Here is a 19,786-nt window from a genome sequence, read left to right as displayed (position 1 = left end):
TTGTACTTTTTAACTTCAGTTCACGAAATGACTCCCCCTCATAGATGAAAAAAATTAACTAAAAGTAAAGAAGGAAATCATTGCCCATTTTAAGCATACTGTAGTTCATTCTTACTATTTTTGGGAATCGTACGAAAATTTTCATTTGTTTTGGTTCATAAAATGTTTGAGAAACCAAAATTTCATTGGACTGTAGAAAATTTCGCAAAACTAATACAGACAAATAATTGTTTGCAATAATTGTCTGTGTATTTGGCAACAGGATTGCAGGAAACTTAAGAAGGAGAGGTCAGAAGGTAGAGTCCCTAAATTAGTAATTCCTATAGTAAAACGGCGAAAAACGGGAAGATAGCTATAGTGAGAAGAATGAAGGTGTATGTCTCCCATGAGGTGGATTACTCCTCTTCACAATCTCACCTAAACCCATCGAAAGTTTTTTTATGACTTGATCTAAATCGTATATTTTATTTTTTTTTTCCAGTATAAAAATTGTGGGCATCAACAGAGGATTTCCTTTTCGTATAAAATCGCAAATTCTACCACCAAACGTTCACTACGAACCCAAACGAATAACGAAGAAGTTACGGGTGCTAGAAAAGGTGAAATATTTTGTGTACATAGATAATGCTACGCCTACAACTACATGGTTTAGTTTAAAATTAGTAAGTACGATTGATGGAAAACTTCCTATATCAAAACTAAAAACAGAAATGTCAAAACCATCTGATCTACATCATCTGATGTCTACAGCTGATTTTGACATTTTAGATTAACAAAATTGTTCCATGGTGATATGAGAAATTCCTCTTAACCAATTTTCTATTCCATTGCAGAAAAATGAAACTTATGCCTCATGTTACCCCGAAGGTGCGCAATTATCTCCTACAGGACAAGGCATATATGTCGTTATAAATGCTTTCTTTAAAGATCCTGGCATATATAGAAATTCTCTCTCGATTATTATGCAATATGAAACAGTCAAAGTAAACTCCAATTTGCTATATTCTTCCAATAATTCTTTCATATTGCTACAAATTCCAGAAAATTGCCATCACTTTACATGTTGAGGGTATGCCAATTTTTTTTGAACCTGAAATTCAATCTGAAACATTTGATATTGGATGTGTTCTGTGCTCCACTGACGAGGATTATAACATGGAGAATCCAAACTATTCCAAAGTTATTCGAGTCCTGAATAAAGGAGAACGTCAATATCGCATTACTGTGTCAAAAACGAAAATTTCTTCAAACCCGACATGTGCTGTTATCCCGCACAAAGCTAAACTAATGGTGAAACCTAATAGTCTGTTAGTTGAACCGATGTCTGAGGACTATTTGCTTATATCTTCTTTTGCATGTGAGGAATGTTCTATTCGAAATGAATTTAGGATCGATATTATCGATGTCAGTGAACCGACAAGGAAACAGACTTCACGCTTTGTCATAAAAGGCCAGTTTATACATCCCCAATTAAATTGGAGTCGCCGGGAGATTTTAATGGAATATCGTAAAACTCATAAATACCAGGAACAACCTCAATGGGGTAAGTTTAAGTGATGAATTCAATAAGCTTGAAAATATAGAAGGTATAAAAAACTGTCCAATATCTTATCGTATCAAGAAGGATATAAATCAATAAAGTTGGGAATGAGCAGGCAGATAATACGTAGAGTTTTTGGGGATCTAAAATCTTATGCACAAAAGAAAATTACTAAAATATTCGGTATTACGTAGAAGTAATGGGCCTGAATTCTAGAAATGTGGTCATACTGAGAAGAGAACTGGGAACTTTCTAGCCACTATGCAGAATATCGATAGTCTTAAAATAGGACCTGAATCCAATTGCGCTCAGCAAAATCTGGGTAAGCGGTTGTGGTGAAAAACTGTTAACCAAAATCATTTGTGTCATATCCCAGCACTACCGTATGCGTGACAATAATGACTTACCATCACCGCAAAATTCCGGTTACCATACATCAGATTTTCACTACCACATTAGCACATACATTTTCTATTTATATGTTACAACCTATATTTTTGGTCATAGTTATTTCGACAATGCCGACAATTTGGCTCTTGGTAATGCTGCAGAGAAGTACTTTAGTCATAGAAACTATTAAAGTAATGAATACAAATGAATAGAGAGTGGCACAGTTAAAGTGACATACTCGTCGATAGTCTGGTGGACATCAATGGTGAGGAATTTTCTTATCTACTATCAATATTGTTTAATAATTCTTAAATTTCTGGATATTTACCATAGATATGGAAAGATTCTTTTATAATACCTTTGTTTATATCAGGCAGTCGAAATGTAATTACGAGTACAGAGATATTTGAAATCTTTGCGCTATTTCGAAACTTATGGAAAAAATATTGACTGATTTAATTTCTCACCAGGTATCTCCATACGTTGCACGTGTTAGCCCGGATTTAGAAAGTCTCGGTCAACGATTTCAAACATTTTAGAATTTACGTGTCTTGTAAATGATGCCTTCAGAGGTCGTAAGCAGATCGATACAATACATACATTTCAGTAAAGCATTAGACAAGGTCAACCATCCCCATCTATTGTTGAAAATGGTTAAATTCTTATTTAGTTGGTATGTTAGAACACAAAGAGTGAAATATGGTACGGCCGCTTCTAGGCCTGTATATATCCCTGCGGGGGTTCCTCAGAGGAGTCATCTAGGTCCCATATTGTTTTGTTTGTTCTATTAATGTCTTGATGTTCGTGGACGATGTAAAAATGTTCCGATCCTTTTCTGATCCAGATGAAGAATACTATCTTCAAGCTTATCTCGATCGTTCTTATAAATGCTGCTATGTTAATTTGATGGAATTAAACATATCTAATAAGTGTAAATTAATTCGATTTTCAAATACAAATATATTTTTTCAGATCTAATGAGCTAGAAGCTCCTATAAAGATCTAGATGTAGTTATGGATCAACGTGTCAACTTTCGTAAGCATATTCTAATGGTAGTTAGTAAAGTTTACACTGCCCTTGGCTACATGAAACTGTGAAGCAAAGAATTTAACGATCCCTTAGTCACGAAAACTTTATTTGTAAGACAAACCCTGGAATACGGTTCCCTAGTTTGGGACCCCTAAAATGTCATTCTTAAAAATAGCCTTGAATCTGTTCAGAAGCAATTCCTTCTATTTTGTCTTCGTGGACTTGGGTGGAACCAGAACTCACTTCCGTAATACGAATATAAACTAAATATTTTTAAATTATCCTCATTCTCAAGTAGGGGGACTATGTTAAATGTTATTTTTATTATGAATATTATTCATAGAAAAATTGAATCCGAATTTCTCCTTAGTAGAATTCTAAACAACGTTCCCATCAGACCGAATAGAAATTATGAAGTGTTGCGTATTTCTTACTATGGAGCCAATTATGATAATAATGATCCCTTTCGTCGATTATGCCTACAATTTTATCAACTTTATGATATCATAAACTTGGTTGAGAATAAGTAATAATGTACATATAATCTGTAAGGATGTATATATCTATAGGCTTCAAAAAAAAAATAAAAGGGACAACGAAGACCACGTCAACCAGAGCCGTGGAGCCAATACTGGACCTTTAGACCTATGGAGTTTGGTTGCTGCGATGGGACTAAAGATGTTGGGACTAGAGGTGTGCACGTGACACGAAGTAGTCGTGACTCACGAACATTTTCGTGAGTCACGCTGATGGTAACGGTGTGAGTGTGCGTGAGCGTGATTAACAAACCAAAAGGTCGTGCGTGAGCGTGAGTCACGAAAATAATATCTTTGTGAATGTTCGTGAGTAACCAATTGCCCTCCCGAAAATAATCCCGCTCATAAAACGCTTAAGAGTTATATTCATTTGCAATTTTACTGACACCTAGGATATTAAGGGTTTAAAAACGCTCTCGATTTTAATCGTGCTCATGTTTTCATGAGGTAAATTACTCATAAAATTATTTGTGAGTCACGACATTTTCCGTGAGTCATGACATTTTCGTGCGTGAGTACAAATTTTCTGTTCGTGAGTGTGCGTGAGCGTGAGACCTATCAAACAATATCATGCGTGAATGTGCGTAAGATTTTTTCCACCGTCAGTGTGCATGAGCGTGAGTAAAATATTACTCACGTGCATACCTCTAGTTGGGACCATGGAGACAAACACGAAACATGACGAACCAGCAAAGGATAATAGGGGAGACGGTAGGTGAAAAGGGGGGATGCAGCAACAATCCATGAGCGTATAACTGAGGTGGCTATAACTCTCGAGTAAGACATTCTGACAGTAGTCAGATGGTCCAGGGAGTATAGGACCTCTGAATAGAGGGAAATAACTGCTACACAGATGGATCGAAGTTAGTTGAGAGGAGGTGACTGGGCGTATATGTAGAGAATCGCTTTAGGATCGAGATTGAGATCCTAGTCCGATTATCTGACTACGGCACAATCCTGCAGGTAGATGTGCGTGTCGTAAACGAGTGTATTAAACATGTTCACAGATTGCTGGAGTGAAGACAATAGCAGACAAACATAGGGAAGTGAACAAAGAAAACGCAAAGCCAATAGAGGCAATGCGGGCCAAGTTGGACGAATGTATACGGGATACGCATAAAGCGATACACTTTTTTCGAAGATATTATTGGGTGACCCAGCTAAGAAAAATACTGCAGAACTACTTAAGGAGAGTACAACGACAGTCAGGAGGATCGTGGGAATAATGGCCGGACACCTAGAATTGAGATCACAACTGCGCCGTAGAGCAGCAAAGGATATTGCATGCAGAGTGTGTTTTGAGGATGATGAGACCTTGGAAATATACCTTTGAATTCATTAGAAACACAGAGTTCCCTGAATATATGAAGTTTACGACGGAAATAACAAAATTAGAGCGCGCAACAAGCCGAATACTCTCAGTCGACATGAGACAGGGCAGCCTGAATCCTCTTTTCAAACTAACTAACTTCAAAAATGTTTTCTTTTTGTGTTTTCACCCATATTTGTAATTTTCAGAAATATTGCAACTAAAAAATATGACAGGAATCTCTATAGAAGCGGTGATTTTAAATATAAGTGGCCCTTTTATGATCAAAGAAAAGTTTGAAGGTCGTTTGGAAAAGAAACTTGAATTTTCAATGATTGGTTTAGAAACTAAAGAATTTTTCGTTATGTTGGATAAGGATGCATTGAAGAATTATCACAATTCGTCTATTTGTGGGCGTATTATATGCATGGGAAATGGAAGAGTACAGGTAATATATAAAGAGATAGTTATCTATTTACTTGAAACAAATTTGAATTTGTGTGTTTTTCTTGTCCTGATTTAAGTAATTTCACTCAACCGTTTTGAGTACAAATATTTAAAAAAAATTAAGAACTAATACATTTCATTTGATTTTAGAAATCGGTTAATTTAAAAGTACAAATCCTTGTACCTTCTTTGAGTATAAAACAAACAAATGTAGTGATTTTTGCGAAAGAGATAGAAGGTGGAACCTATATTACACTTTCGAATTTGGGACATGTGGAAGCCAAATATAAATGGAGGAAGCTCGAGGAGACGTGGAGCTATGTCAGTGAGGTTTGTATTAATTTCTTAATCACTATTCTTTGTTCATTTTCCGAGAAGCTAAGACAGCTACACTCAAAAACAATTGAACCATCTAGGGCACTGAATGAAACAGAAAGACCTATTAAATTCGTATTTACCATAAAATTGTTCAGAATTTCTTAAAATTTCTAAATTTTTAATAAAACAAACGAAGTTTCACTTGGGTCTACGAAATAAAACCCCCAAAGAGAAAATGAAATAAGACCCCAAATGTTTATAAGATAGAAAAACAACAGTTTTTGGGAATATAAAAAATAAAATAATATCCCAAAAATATATTTTGGGATATTATCAAACTAGTTTATGATCATTCGCTTACGTTATTGCAACCAGTTCATGCAGTATAGATGCATGGAAGGTGGTGCTGTTTTCTTTGCTATAAAATAGGAAAGTCAAGAATAAATATCAGTTCTGCACGCAAAGGAAAAAAAGTTTGGAAAACGTGTATCGAAAACGTTTTTCTTTTGTTAGAGTTTTTTGAATTGCTTCGAAAATTTTAAACTTTTATCACCAAAAAAATTCGTTTGTTACAAAATTTTTATTTTTTCAATAAAAAAAGTTATTTTTAAAACAACAACACAGTCCATTTCGTTTATATCAAACGCTGTTCTTTTCTGACTTTAGGTCTTTAATAAGACACATTTTACAGTTCAAAATTTAATATACTACAATGTAATGTTGAACATTTTTTCGGAATCTTCCGAACATATCTGGAATATATGTAAACAAAAAAAAAAACCAAAAAAAAACTTTGATCGAAGCAGGGATCGAACCCACGACTCTTGGCATGCAAGTCGGACGTAGCAACCACGGCTCCACGGTGCCAAACTAAATGTTTGTTTCTGTTAAATAAACTTTGTTTAATCGGTTCGTGGGCGCCGCAAGCTATGCTATATAAATATAACTTATATGGATATTTATCTATTGATGACCATAACAGGTACATAGCTCAGTGGTTAGTGTGTTGGCTTACAAAGTGCATGGTCCGCGGTTCGATTCTCCGTCCAGGCGAAAGGTAAAAAAAATTTCAAAATTTATAAAATCGTATAATTTCTTCTACATTGTTAGTATTACAGGAAAAGGCGTTAAGAAATAAAAAAAAAAACCGTGGATGTGAGAAAGATGTGAGGGAAAATGCAATGAGCAAGAAAACAATGTTTTTTTTTTTTGGAGTTTGTTTTTATGAAATTGTTTTTACATCCTGGAAAAGAATAAACGTTTATCACAAAAAGTATATACTTTTCTTCCAAATACACTTCCTTACAGCGAAAAGCAAATGAGAAACGAACTTTGTTTGTCTAAAATTTCGTTTGGGAGGAAAGAATTATTTTTTTGCGTGTGAGCAATTTGAGACCACGAGAGTTTCCAGATTGACTTTTTGAGTGCTCTGGGGAGCTCCTCCGATTAACAAACCAGCAAAAAAATTAGAAGTTGTTCCACGAACATTTCTTTTAAAGCGCATCCCGGAATCCCCATCCGTTCTTTTGGACAAGTCCACAAACATTTCTTTTAAAGCGCATCCACTTCCGATGGACAAGTATTAAAAAGTACGCAATTAAGCTATTTATGTGCCGTTTGAGTTTTTCACTTCCATGGAAGTTCTTTTGAGATGGTTTTGCAAATTACGAGAATTTTTAATTTATTTTTGATTTTTAATGGAAAAAAATATATTTAAAAAATATATGAAAAAAAAAAACAAAATAAAAACGATGTAATCATAATAATAAAGAACATCTCAGGAAGTAAGTAGAATGATGCCATATTAGGTTCATGTCACAAACTTTTGAATAGACGTTTTGATGCATCGTGTTCAATGGCGTTCGTGGCTGGGCCCAGGTTCAATCCCCGGTGGAAGAGAAGAAGTTTTTCAAAATTAGATAATAAGAAAATAAAAGTGTAACAAGGAATGCTGATAAAAATAAAAAGTGAAATTGGGAAAAAATTAGTTTTTTAGTTTTTTTTTAATTTCTTCATCCAAATGAACTTAAGGGCACAACTTCTAAAGCAATGCAAAAGATCAAAAAATGGACTACTTCCGTCCTATGACAAGCCCATGTAAAAAACATTGGAGAAGATCCATTTTTGCACTACTCCGGATCACAAATTGCCGATCCAAACTACTTTTTTGGAAGCTATTTTTTTGCTGGGAAGTTTCGGACGTAACTAGAGACTTGACCTACAATTAATTTTATATATTCTGACTTTCTTGAAATTGTGAGGGAAGATTGAGGGTAGGCATGTGACAGAGGTGGACTGACCTTGTGAAATTTGATGATTTGGATTAACTTGAAATTTACAGGACTTCATTTAGGCTTATGCAGTGACAACGACTTTCGTTAGACTCCATATTAACAAAGTTTCCAATCTGGAATATTGAGCAGTTTGAAGATGTGTATTAACACTACCAAGATTTTGTTCTTGCACCCATAGAAAAAATCATGAAAATCATTGTCATTTCAAAACGATCCGTTCATGAAAGTGAATCAACACACATGTGGTGTCAAACGGAAAACAGATGGTGTCAATCGGACAACAATAAAATTACACCATGCGTTGTCAAAACAAGTACCAGCGACCAAAACAAAAATAAATAAATAATAAATCCGCTACCGTGACTCGAACCTGGATTTCCTGCGCCATATGCGCTAACAGACGCCTTAGCGCATTGCACCACTGACGGAGTTGCCATTAGAACGTCTAACGATTTTTTTTAAGACTTTCCATGGCCAAAAGCTGTTCATGAGATCGTCCGTGCACGAAACCGTGAACATTCCGTTTTGATTTTTCGTTTCATTTTATTACCCTCCATTCACGATTTTTTAACGTAATTTTTTCTATTAGTGTATGAAAATTTTTAATATAAGATTCAAGATGAACTTTTGATTTATTTGTTTCTTTTTCAAGTTTGATGATTCTCAACAATTGGCTGATATAATTCTCTCGGATATTATTGAAACGATCGATGTGGAACCTATAGATTTTGAAAATGATGCGGAAGTAAATATGACAAAGCGCTATCAAAAATATCGTTGCCACTTTCGTGAACTTCAGGATCCTTTAAATATTAAAGGAATTCTACATGAAATTATTGATGAATTAGATCTAATGCATAAACGCTACAAGTTAGAGTGGCCTAAAGCAGAACCATTACCACCAGCTGAACCCAGAATATCGAGCAATGGGAAGCCAGTAATAGCACCGAAATTATTAAAGGAATCCCATATAAATTCACATAAGAAAAATATAAGAGGAGACCTTATGGAGTTTGGTGATTCCAAATTTAACGAATCAATAGATGATAATGTGACAAAATCCCAGCATCAGGAAAATCATCAAAATTCTCCACTATTATTTTTTAATAGAAATTTTAATGATGATTCAGCGTCTGAGATCAGTGATAACACTTCAACAAAAACTTGTGTCTATCATACAATGGATCAGATATTCGTCAATTTAAAACTGGAAGATAGTTATTACTTATCCGAACCAAGTAGTGAGGCATGTGATCCATTAAGGTCGGTATACTTCTTCCAGAAATCAGGAATTTTGAAAGAGAATCAAATGGAATTGTGTGCTTTACACTTACCACCAGTCAGGAAAGGTTGGTTGGTTGTGATATTTACGAATAGAGCTAGACTTAAAAATGTTATTTTTCTTTTACAGGCTATGAAGTACGGGTTTTATTTCTGTTGGATGTGGTGGGAGGTGAATCTCAGGAATTACGCATAACACTTGTAAATTTTGACAAAACTGTACATTTGAGTAAAGAGAGCGTGTATTTGGGACTAAAAGTAAGTAAAGCTACATTGAAAGGTAAATACTAAAGACCTATAGAGGTTCAGATCCAAATCGTAGCTGTCATAGTTACGATTAGATGTTGGGAGAATAGAAGGAAACACGAAACTTGACGACCCATCAAATGAGAATAGACGGTGGTAGAAATGGAGGATGTCGCAACAATCCATGGTCCTATTCCTAAGGTGACCATTGTTGGCGAGTGTGACATTCTGACGTCAGTAAGATGGTCCTGGAAGATTGGGACACCAGAACAGATACCAGAGAGAAAAAATGCTTCTCCCATGGATCGAAGATCGGTGAGAGGACAGGGTTGGGCATATATGTCGATGATCCAAACATCGAGATCCTAATCCGATTACCGGACCACAGCACAATCCTGCAGGCAGAAGTGCTTGCCATAACGGAATATCTTAATTGGCTCGGAAATAACACGAGGCCACAATACGTGAACATTTCTACAGATTGCCAGAGGGCAATGAAAGCAATAGCAGGCATTACGGTTCGATCACGAATTGAATTGAAATATAAGAGCATGTTTAACGAATACTTGGAATACGATCCGCGAGTGCCGTGACATGCCGGAATAAGAGGAAACGTAATGACAAATGAACAATGAACAAACGACAAGAGCAAGGACACATAGGGAAGTAAACTTAGAGATCGCAAAGCCCATAGATGCAACGCGGGCCGTGTTGGATGAATGGGCATAGGAGACACATAACACGACGATCGGAGGGTGATGAATATCCTATGGGGTGACCCAGATAAGAAAAAGACTGGAGAACTACTCAAGGAGAGTAGGACGACAGTCAGGAGGATCGTGGGAATAATAACCGGGCACCTAGAATTGAGAGAACATCCGTGCCGAATAGGAGAAGCAGAGGATAGCGCGGGTAGGGCGTGTTTTGGAGATGACGAGACCATGGAACACTACCTTTGTCACAGCCCTGCCTTTATTAGGTGAACATGGAACATTTTTTGTCACAAAAATGTCTCGGCAAACATATGTATGATTACCGCAAACAGATACATAATTTTCGAGAAATTAACATTTTTGCTACAAACATATTACATGTTACCCGTCCAAAAATGACATTATGCTCTTGAAACAATGTCCGTCATATGCCTGGGCATTTCGGATAGTAAGGTTGGCATTATCTCCTCTCAGTAATTTCAGAGTGTTTCAAACTTCTGCAAGTTGTTTCATCGTAATCTGAATAGCCGTTCGGACTCGGTTATAAAGAGGAGGCGCCTTTTCAGAGAGCCCTTGTCATAAGAGAGAAATTCTGCACTGTGATAAAAAACTGGACGGGTATGGCTTCTCATCGGAGAAAATCAAATTCTGTAACTGATCACTTTCGTGCAAGCGAAGCAACACTTTGGCTCCCTCCAGTCGAACTTGTTATCCTGTTGCACTTTTTGGAACTTCTATTCCTCTATTTGCAATATGTGTTGTATCCGTTCTTGCAATTTATTCAGCTCAAGAGCAAATTTTCTACCAGTGCGGCAAGGATTTCGATTAAATCTTGCCGTCACACTTCGAATCAGTTCTGGTGTTGTTACCGTTCTTTTCCGAGCACTGTTTGGACGCGATGCAACACTGTCAGTATCACAGTAATGGACAGTGGAACGAGAAACGAATATTCACATTTAAATACTGGATGCCTCTAACTATAGTCACTAGTGGTTTTCTAGCCAAATATAAAGCAATCACACTATCACGATTCCATTCCATAACTTTATTTCGGAATGCAATAGATCAATATGTTTTTGTAAGAATGTGAAGAATACAATGAACTGTCCACGGAATACGTCTGTCAGCTGTCAGACGAACGGTTTACAAAGGTTGCAATACATATCAGTTACACTGTATATCTATCCACATCTCATCTTTTTCTCATCTGTTTTCTTTCGCTTAGAACTCATGGTTAGATATAAATTCTCGAAAATTTTAGCTAAATTTTAATAATCGAGGAAATTTTATTACATAAAGCAAAATGCTCATTTTCTTTTCTGTGATACTAAAATTTTATAACATTTTCTCATTTTCCTAGCCATGGTATGAACCATTTAAAAAGGAGATATCCGCTGAAAATATAACCAATTATGAAATTGTCCTTAACTTGCAAGAGGTTCCCAAAACAGAAGATAAATTACCCAAATTCGCCACAGGTTACATTAAGTTAATGAATGAGAAATCATTTACATTGGCTCCTAAGGAGAAGACACTCATTAAAATTGAAGGAATTATGGGCTTCAACGATGATTTTGTAAGAGAAGTTCATTTGACACTAAATAATAGCGAAGACAAAGACATCAGCTTTAGAGGTCAAGGGATAATGCCTATGCTAGCTGTAACTGGTTCCCGTTTAGCCCTTGCTGATCAAGATCGATATGAAATTATGGGCGAATATCTTTTGTTACAAAAAATTTTCTACTTTCAAATGTTTAGAGGAATAACCGAAAATGATGAAGAATTATTAGCTTCCCAAATGGAAGAAAATTCAGCCAAGAATTCCATGAGCTGTATAATGGATTTAGAAACCCCAACATCGGCATCGATATCTAAGTATTCACAAGAATCCGTACGATCGACAATGATAGAAAGAGAAAAGTGCCTAATTCGAATACTCCACACTTATGTTTGGATTAATAATAATGAAGAAATACCAAATGCTTCGATATTGGAACAGCTTTTGGAAACTGAAAAGTTTCTAAGCCAATTACGTCACAATGCCGAGCAATGTTCTCTTCTTCGATCGATCCATCAAGAATATATCCGTGCAAATCCCACCCCTGACATAAAAACCCTTACAAATCTTAAACATTTCACTATACAGTCTTTACCCTTCGAGCAAACAGCCCGTGTTTTAAATATGGGAACTCTGGCTTTTAATAAATATCGAAAATTTATAATACCTTTGGTATTTTACGGGCCTGGCAAACTTGTAGCTTCAGTAAGGACGTTGTTTAATATACCCGGCGTTTTGGTAGAATTTGAAACAAAGTAAGTATAAAATGAAAGTTTAAAGAAAATTCTTTAGATTAGCTACTTTTTTATTTTTAATAAGATCAAAGAATAGTACATAATGAATACGAAAATGGTACCTTTTGTACTTAAGGCAAGAAGACAGGCAGTTCAGGTTTCCATTTCCTCAACAGTTCGTGTTTGTCGCTTGGAAGTCGTTCGGCGTTGATGATACGGGGTTATCGTTTACGATTCATTAATTCCGTTTTAATAATTCGGATTTTTAGGTATTGTCGCTGATGACACTGTGACGCAATATTCAACTTTTTGGCTGCAAACAAAAAATCACTTATCCCAGCCGAAAGTATTCGATGAGAGGAGAAAAGTAATTTCTAGATTTTGGTTGCCGTTCGTTTTTTAGATTGGTTGCCGTTCGTTTTTTATGAGCCTCTATAATTTTGTCTCCAAATTCGATTACTTTTCTTTCTACTTTTCTCCACTCATCGGGTACTTTCGGCTGATTTTTTGTTTGGAATTTTTGTGTTGCACTGTGATTCGAGGCCGGCGACTGATCGAGTTCGATGTTCCAGGAATGTCTTTGACGGTTCGGTGTCGATTTATTTCGGTGTTGTTCATTCGGGTTCGTTGATTCAAATTAATCGTTGACTGTTCGTATATTTCGGGGTTGTTTGATAGGGGTCGTTGATTCCGTTTTGTCGGCTCAACTGGTTCAGTTCTATTGTTTTGGCTGGTTCGTCGATTCGCATGGTTTGAATTCATTGATTTGGATGGAAGGATAAACGGGAGAGATGGTGGAAAGAGGTACGGAAGTGGCAAGAGGTACGGAACACACAGAGATAAGTAAGCAAATAACATGGCGAATCTACTAGCGCGGATTACACTCTGGCGAAATCGCTTTTCGAAGAGACTCTAATTCCTAACAGTAAGGTGTGGTGCACACAGACCCCGGGGAATAAACGTTATATAGATATCTACACCGATAGCTCCAAATTGGATGGACAAGTGGGTTTCGAAGTAGAGGTGTGCTCTTGAGTAAAATTTCAATCACACTCACGCACATTCACGAAGCAACAAGTCTATTCACGCACGCTCACTCACGATACGCGTGGTAGCCACTCACACTAACGCACATTCACGAAATGAAAACCAGTACTCAGGCACGAACTATTTTTAAAGACTCACACTCAGACAGGATTCACGACAATTCACGAGACTCACGACATTTTCCAACCGGAATGGGCAAAGGTAACAAAATTCATGAATAGAATATAGTTCGACAGCTAAATTAATTTCAGTTATCATACGAATAAGAATTAAATCTTGATTTTTGTCGTGAACGTGATTTTGCGGAAATTTTATTCACGCACATTCACGAACCGATTTTATATCTCACGCACGGCATATTTATTTCAGTCCCATTCACGCACATTCACGAGAGTTACTTCAGATTTTGTTCACGACTCACGTGATTCACGCGTGAATCACGCGCACGCCTCTATTTCGAAGTATATTCTAAAGACCTGGAACTCAAAGTAGCGAAAAGATTACCTAATCACTGTAGTGTTTTTCACGCTGAAATATTAGCAATAACAGATATGGTAAATTGGATGAGATCAAACAGACAACCTGCAATAAAATCCTTGGACTCTGTTTTGCTTAACTCGTTCCTTAAAATGGCCATAGACTGCCGAAAGACTATCAACGAAATGGCTGAGCAGTACAATATTCATCTAATATGGGTGCCTGGTCATAGGAACGTAACAGGGAATTAGCGAAGCGGATGAGTTAGCAAGGCTAGGTTAGGTTAGGTTATGTGGCAGCCCGATGTATCAGGCTCACTTAGACTATTCCCTTAATGTCATGCTACATCTATTGCCTTTAGACATTTTGGCCAAACAGTCAGCTGCAACAACGGCTGTGCGGTTGCGCGAGCTATCGCTGTGGTCGGAAAAAATGTACGGTCATAGTTCGGTCCTCAAAGTAATGCCAGATGTACCTAACGTAGTGGATTACACCCTGGCAAAACCACTTTTCGACAAAAAGTTTGAAACTCTAATTCCCAACAGTGAGGCGTGGTGTACACAGACCCCGGGGAATAAAAGATATATAGATTTCTATACTGATGGCTCCAAATTGAATGGACAAGTGGGGTTCGGAGTATATTCTAAAGATCTGGAAATTCGAATAGCGAAAAGATTACCTAATCACTGTAGTGTTTTTCAGGCTGAAATATTGGCAATAAGAGAGGTGGGAAGTAATGTTCCAACAAATATTGGCATTAATATATACTCAGACAGTCAACCTGCAATAAAATCCTTGGACTCTGTGTTCCTTAACTCAAAAACGGCCATAGACTGCCGCAAATCTCTCAACGAGATGGCTGAGCAGTACAATATTCACCTAATATGGGTGCCTGGTCATAGGAACATACCGGGGAACTGTGAAGCAGATGTGTTAGCAAGGCTAGGAACTACCTTACATATTCCAGGGGAACTAGAATCTGTTGGTATGCCTCTGGCCACCTGCAAGCTCTTACTGCGTGAGAAGGCTGTTATGATGGCCAATATTCGATGGGAAAATTGCAAGGGTTGTAACGACACCAAGCAAATATGGCCCCATTTAAACTTAAACCGCACACTAGATATGCTAGTGTTCTCAAGGCGTCAGATAACACTCCTAATATCTGCTATAACGGGTCGCTGCCTGATAGGCGAATTTGCAAAAACTATAGGTGCGAAGTATAATGACTATTGTATAAGCTGTCATGACGTGGAGGAAAAGGAATCAATTAAACACCTCTTGTGTGAGTGTCCGGCTTTTTGTGTAAGGCGTAAGCGAATTTTAGGAGCATATAGCTTTAGATTACTGGCTGACCTGGAAAACGTTAACTTAAGCAGTTTGTTAATGTTTTTGGAGCAATCTGGTTGGTTCCACAAAAGTAAATAATAGAGAAGGTTCAGTGGTTAAGACTAGAATTGCCCATATGTAATAGGTACTTTTAGTTAAATGTGGTATCACAATGGACTGAATAGTCTAAATGAGCCTGAAATTTAATCGGGCTGCCACTTTAACCTAACCTAACCTAACCTAACCTAGACTATTCAGTCCATTGTGATACCACAGTGGTGAAATTCTCTCTTATCACTGAGTGCTGCCCGATTCCATGTTAAGCTGAATGACAAGGGACCTCCTTTTTATAGCCGAGGCCGAACGGCGTTCCACATTCCAGTGAAACCACTTAGAGAAGCTTTGAAACCCTCAGAAATGTCACCAGCATTACTGAGGTGGGTGGTGTTCGGTCGTAGCAGGAATCGAACCCACGACCTTGTGTATGCAAGGTGGGCATGCTAACCATTGCACCACGGTGGCTAAGAACTACCTCACATATTCCCGGAGAAATAGAGTATGTTGGTATGCATCTGGATACTTGCAAGCTCATATGGCCCCATCTAAACTTAAAACACACACTAGATATGTAAGAGTTTACAAGACGTCAGATAGTGCTCCTGATATAAAGGGTCGCTACCTGTTTGGCGAGTTTACAAAAACTATTGGCATGAAGTATAATGACTACTGTATGAGCTGTCATGATGCGGAGGAAAAGGAATCAATTAAACATCTCTTGTGCGAGTGTATTGCATTTTGTGTAGGGCGTACCTGGAAAATGTTAATTTAAGCAGTCTGCTAATGTTTTTTGAACAATCTGGCTAGTTCAACAGAGGAAGATAATCGAATGGGTGCAACGGTAAACGGTAATCACGATTGCCACTCGTGCCAAAAATAATCTACCAAAATTTTAAGAAAATTTTACCAAAAATCTTCCAAATTTAAAAATAACGTATTTTGAAGTCAATATTATATTTCATTAGAAAGTTTTGTCAAATTTTTATTTCTATAGAAAATTTGTCAAAATTTTATTTCTATAGAAAATTTTGTCAATTTTTTTTCTATAGAAAATTTTCTCAAAAATTCTCCCTTATTTCTTTATTTTTATTTCAACGAGTATAAGATATGAATTTTTTCTCTTATTTGCAATTTACAAATTTTTGTATGTATTAAATTTCCCTTTTTTAAATTTTGTAGTACCGATGATAAGAATTTTATCTATTACCATGCCGAAGAGAAAACTACTGATATAGATGCAAAACCCTATCGTAACATGTACGAACGTGAATTTGATGCTAAAACTGATCCGAAAATAAAACATGCCCATTCCTACGATATTGACCAAAGGTCTCAACATCAGCGTGATGCTAAAGGTATGATCAAAGAACGTAAATTACTGCTGGATTACTACAACAGTCTGAATAAATCTGTTTACGTTGAGCAAAAACATCATTATATCCATTGCAAAATATTTAACAAATATCCGAGGGATTTTGATGAACTAAAACTGAATGTGGTGATACATATACGTCAGGAAAGGATTCACTATAAACCAAATCAACAGATTGAAGACTTTTTATATATCGATGTAAGTGGATTCTCTAAGTAACGGTACCCTGTAGGAAATGTCAATAGTGAAACTGTAGTGAATCACTACTGACCATGTCACCAGTACTACTGACAAAGTATACCCCACATAATGTATTTTACTATAGACATTTAACATGTGCTTGTCATTGAAAATCCACTACTGACAGTAGAACTACTGACTAGATGGTACTTATGGGACCATATGGAGACATTGAAACTAATGAGTCAGTAGTACTTTGTCGCTTCTTTAGTCAACACTTTTTGTTTTTTTTTTTTTGTAAAAAATGTTACATTTTTGATTTAATTTCTATTATTTATTTTGTGTATTTGCACAAAATTAACATACAATGAAATCAAATTACACATGGGTCCTATAGCTAGTTCAATAAATATGTTAGATCAAGTTGTCCTCGTTGTCATCGCTTCCATCTTTCTTATTTTGTGACTTGCTTCTAGTGGTTTACTTGCATGTATCTCTTAAATATTTATCTGACAATTCCGCAGAATTGGCAATAACGACTGAAAATAGAAAAATTAATAATATATAATATAATACGTAGCTTATACAGATTTTATCTATCATAGCCGCTAAGATCTAGGCTTCCCTCCTTTAATTTAATCGGTAGTTCCTCTGGGCACTTTCTGGTTGATGGTGTTTCGAATAACCACTATTTTAACTTAAAAATTCTGATATCTGTTGGTCCTATCCACACCCTCACAAAAAATCGTTTCTGTAACATATACTCCCAAACATATTTTGCTTCAAGCATATACATTTTTGGGTATTGCCCAAACATTTATATGTTTGATCTCTACCAATATATAATATGTTTGAAAGCATATTGGTCTAAACAATATATGTTTGGGTAGTCTAAGTTCCAAACATTTTGTATTTTTGCATCCAAATTCAATAATGTTGTCTTCCAAAAAACAATATGTTATTATGTGACAACATATAATATGTTTGGAAGCATTTTGCACCCAAAAATATTATATGCTTAGAAAAAATTCTCCCAAACAATATTGTGCTCAAAATTTTATTTATTTATTTATATATTTACAATCATAATGAATTATGAAAATAAACAGGTAATATAGGTGCTAACAACATAGGTTTTCGACCTGAATGCTCAAAATTTTGTTTCTGCCCAATTGTATATTCCCCGACATCTTTCTCACTTCCACGAGATTTTTTAGTTCTTAGCACTTTTTTCTGTAATACAAACATTGTAGAAGAAATTATTCAATTTTATGATTTTTTTATTTTAATTTTACCTTTTGCCGGACGGGGATTCGAACAGCGGACCACACAGTTTGTAAGGATCAAAGAAGTAGCTGATCAATTGCCCAAGAAAAAATAAAATGTTAATTTTGTAATAACAAGCAACAACCACCAACTTAATTCAATATCGCTCCCTGTTAAATAGCGCTCCAAGCTACTAAACACATATATGTTTATAGGCTATTTCTAAATTAATATATGTTTGCATCCAAGCATATTATATTTACAAACATTTTACGTCCCAAACATAATATGTTCTAACATATTAACATATATGTCCCAAACATGTTATGCTAGTTTATGAACATTATATGCTTGCACTCAATAATATTGTGTTTAAAAATTTGTGTTCCAAACATATAATGTTTATAGCCAAACATATGAAAAACAGTCTTTTTCATCCGTGCATCAAAGACGCAATAAAATGTCCACCGAACTCTGCCTAGGCTCACTGTCCTCTCCTCGAAGTTTTTTTTTGCGATATTTATATACGATTGTTTTTCACTAGTCTTTTTAAATTTCTTTTACTCATATTATTTTTTTACAGCTGTCAAAAATGTCTACCAAATGTAGACCATTTGTTGACTATGTCACCATAACAGTTGACAAAAGTGGTGACTTTAAGACACTACATCCCAGTCTTCCTACAGGGTAGTTATCATACTCATTTCACTTTTATAAAAATAGTTATTAAGAGATTATAAGAAGAATTGAAGAATTAAATTTTAATTTAATTTTTTTGTATATGGAGATTATATTAATATTTAAACTGCCAGAGTTGCCAAAACGACGTGTTTAGTAATATTAACGATTGGCGTAATAATCTCTTTTTATTGGCTCTATTATTCCACTCAACCTTTTTTGATCCATTTTTAGAAACAATAATAAATTAGTAAATATTTTATTTTTATTTCAGCTCCATATGGGACCAACTTTACCAATACTACTTCGGGGAACTATAGGGGATCATAAAACAAATAATCAAAATTTATTGATATAAAAAAGTTTATTATTACTAAACATGCTTTTAGTCTAGTAATGGAAAAAGCAGTGAGAAACGAAATATTAGAGTGACTGATCTATCCAATATAAAAAGCTTTAAAAAATTATTTGAGTTCCATCTTCTGGAAATAGTGCAAATTTGGAGGAAACACTACATTTTTGCATAATTGTCATTGCTTTAGAAATAAACAAGAATATACGGCCGTAAGTTCGGCCAGGCCGAATCTTATGTACCCTCCACCATGGATTGCGTAGAAACTTCTACGAAAGACTGTCATCCACAGTCTTACTTGGGTTGTAGTATCTTAAAACTTCTTAACATCGTTTTCTAAATTGTTAGTCCGTACGTGGTATATATTAGTTATGTATGGTAAGTCTACAATTACGAATCGACATGGACATGGTACGTAGAGAGCCAGAATTGAAATATGGGGGTCGCTTATATAGAATTATGAACTTGATATGGACCAATTTTTGTGTGATTGGGGATCGATTTATCTGAGGGCTATATATATCTATAGACCGGTATGAACTTAGTTAGGCATGGTTGTTGACGGCCATATACTAGCACAATGTACCAAATTTCAACTGACTCGAATGAAATTTGCTCCTCCAAGAGGCTCCAAA

The 19,786-nt window shown here is 35.9% G+C and overlaps 1 protein-coding gene across 1 annotated transcript in view; it reads left to right on the top strand.

Annotated features, from left to right (window-relative positions):
• The window catches only part of LOC142221779 (uncharacterized), a 59,929-nt gene extending 40,705 nt beyond the window's left edge, over positions 1–19,224 (top strand). The window contains exons 10-19 of the mRNA XM_075291587.1: positions 482–662; positions 834–983; positions 1,042–1,543; positions 5,015–5,253; positions 5,403–5,582; positions 8,517–9,213; positions 9,276–9,403; positions 11,465–12,417; positions 16,483–16,873; positions 19,074–19,224. Coding sequence (XP_075147702.1) covers positions 482–662; positions 834–983; positions 1,042–1,543; positions 5,015–5,253; positions 5,403–5,582; positions 8,517–9,213; positions 9,276–9,403; positions 11,465–12,417; positions 16,483–16,873; positions 19,074–19,157 — 3,505 coding nt within the window. The 3' untranslated portion in view covers positions 19,158–19,224. The remainder of the gene's footprint in view (positions 1–481; positions 663–833; positions 984–1,041; positions 1,544–5,014; positions 5,254–5,402; positions 5,583–8,516; positions 9,214–9,275; positions 9,404–11,464; positions 12,418–16,482; positions 16,874–19,073) is intronic.
• The last annotated feature ends 562 nt before the right edge of the window (positions 19,225–19,786 follow it).

Source organism: Haematobia irritans, chromosome 1, assembly GCF_050003625.1.
Source record: "Haematobia irritans isolate KBUSLIRL chromosome 1, ASM5000362v1, whole genome shotgun sequence".
NCBI lineage: Eukaryota > Metazoa > Arthropoda > Insecta > Diptera > Muscidae > Haematobia > Haematobia irritans.
The sequence above is the reverse complement of the archived record's forward strand: the minus strand, read 5'-3'. Positions and strand labels throughout refer to the sequence as shown.